We start from the raw sequence: 886 nt of genomic DNA on the forward strand, positions 1-886 counted from the left end.
TATATATATATATATATATATATATATATTTATATACACACACACATGTATATATGTATATATACATATGCATATAGGTTTGTAAACTTTTTATACGTCCCCTTTTATTTCTCTCGAGCCATTTTTAATTTTCGTTTTTCTTTGTGTTTTGTTTTTTTTTGTTTCGTTTTGTTTTGTTTTTGTCTTGTGTGTGAAATAACTTTTTTCGGTTGTTGTATTTCTGTAGCTGCTGCTTTACGAGGTGTGACGTTAACTCGTGGTCGAGCAGCAGCGGCTGTGACGGCACGAGGAGTATACGCCGCAGCAGCGGCAGCAGCAGCATTCAGGCACCCGACGCCCTTGACAACAACTGCAGCAGCTTTACCGTACGCCGCGTAAGTATTTGAGATTACACATTTATCCACGAAGCATCGACTTATTTGCGGTTTCTTTAAAATTCAACCGTATTTCGTTTGCTCAAAATGGTCTTAGTAGTAATAATAATATTTGTTCTATTTAATAGAACACCTGTACTAATCAAATTAGATCAGTTCCTATAATTAACCAATATTTGTTAATCTTTGCATTTCCAGTGAAAGTCATTAGAACTTTTAGAAAATATGATATATCAACCAAAATGGAAAATAATTGTCTTTTGCACATACAAGCACTCCTGCACACACACATATATAGAAGATATATATGTAAGGGGCATGTTGGCCTGCCTGCCTATCTTGCAGGGTGGCATCATTTGAAAGCTAAAATTATACAAAGCGCATTGTAACCAATGATGTATAACAACATCGAATTGTCTGGTCAATCATGTAAAGCGTGTGTATGTGTATGTGTGTGTGTGTATATATATATATATATATATATATATATATATATATATATATATATATAT

At 33.4% G+C, this 886-nt stretch overlaps 1 protein-coding gene across 6 annotated transcripts in view; it reads left to right on the forward strand.

The window, feature by feature from the left end:
- The window catches only part of LOC106872628 (RNA binding protein fox-1 homolog 1), a 530,204-nt gene that overhangs the window by 508,721 nt on the left and 20,597 nt on the right, over positions 1-886 (forward strand). For all 6 annotated transcript variants that reach the window (XM_052976234.1, XM_052976235.1, XM_014919685.2 and 3 more), the window contains exon 7: positions 227-374. In XM_052976234.1, coding sequence (XP_052832194.1) covers positions 227-374 — 148 coding nt within the window. The remainder of the gene's footprint in view (positions 1-226; positions 375-886) is intronic.

This window comes from Octopus bimaculoides, chromosome 24, assembly GCF_001194135.2.
Source record: "Octopus bimaculoides isolate UCB-OBI-ISO-001 chromosome 24, ASM119413v2, whole genome shotgun sequence".
Lineage (NCBI taxonomy): Eukaryota > Metazoa > Mollusca > Cephalopoda > Octopoda > Octopodidae > Octopus > Octopus bimaculoides.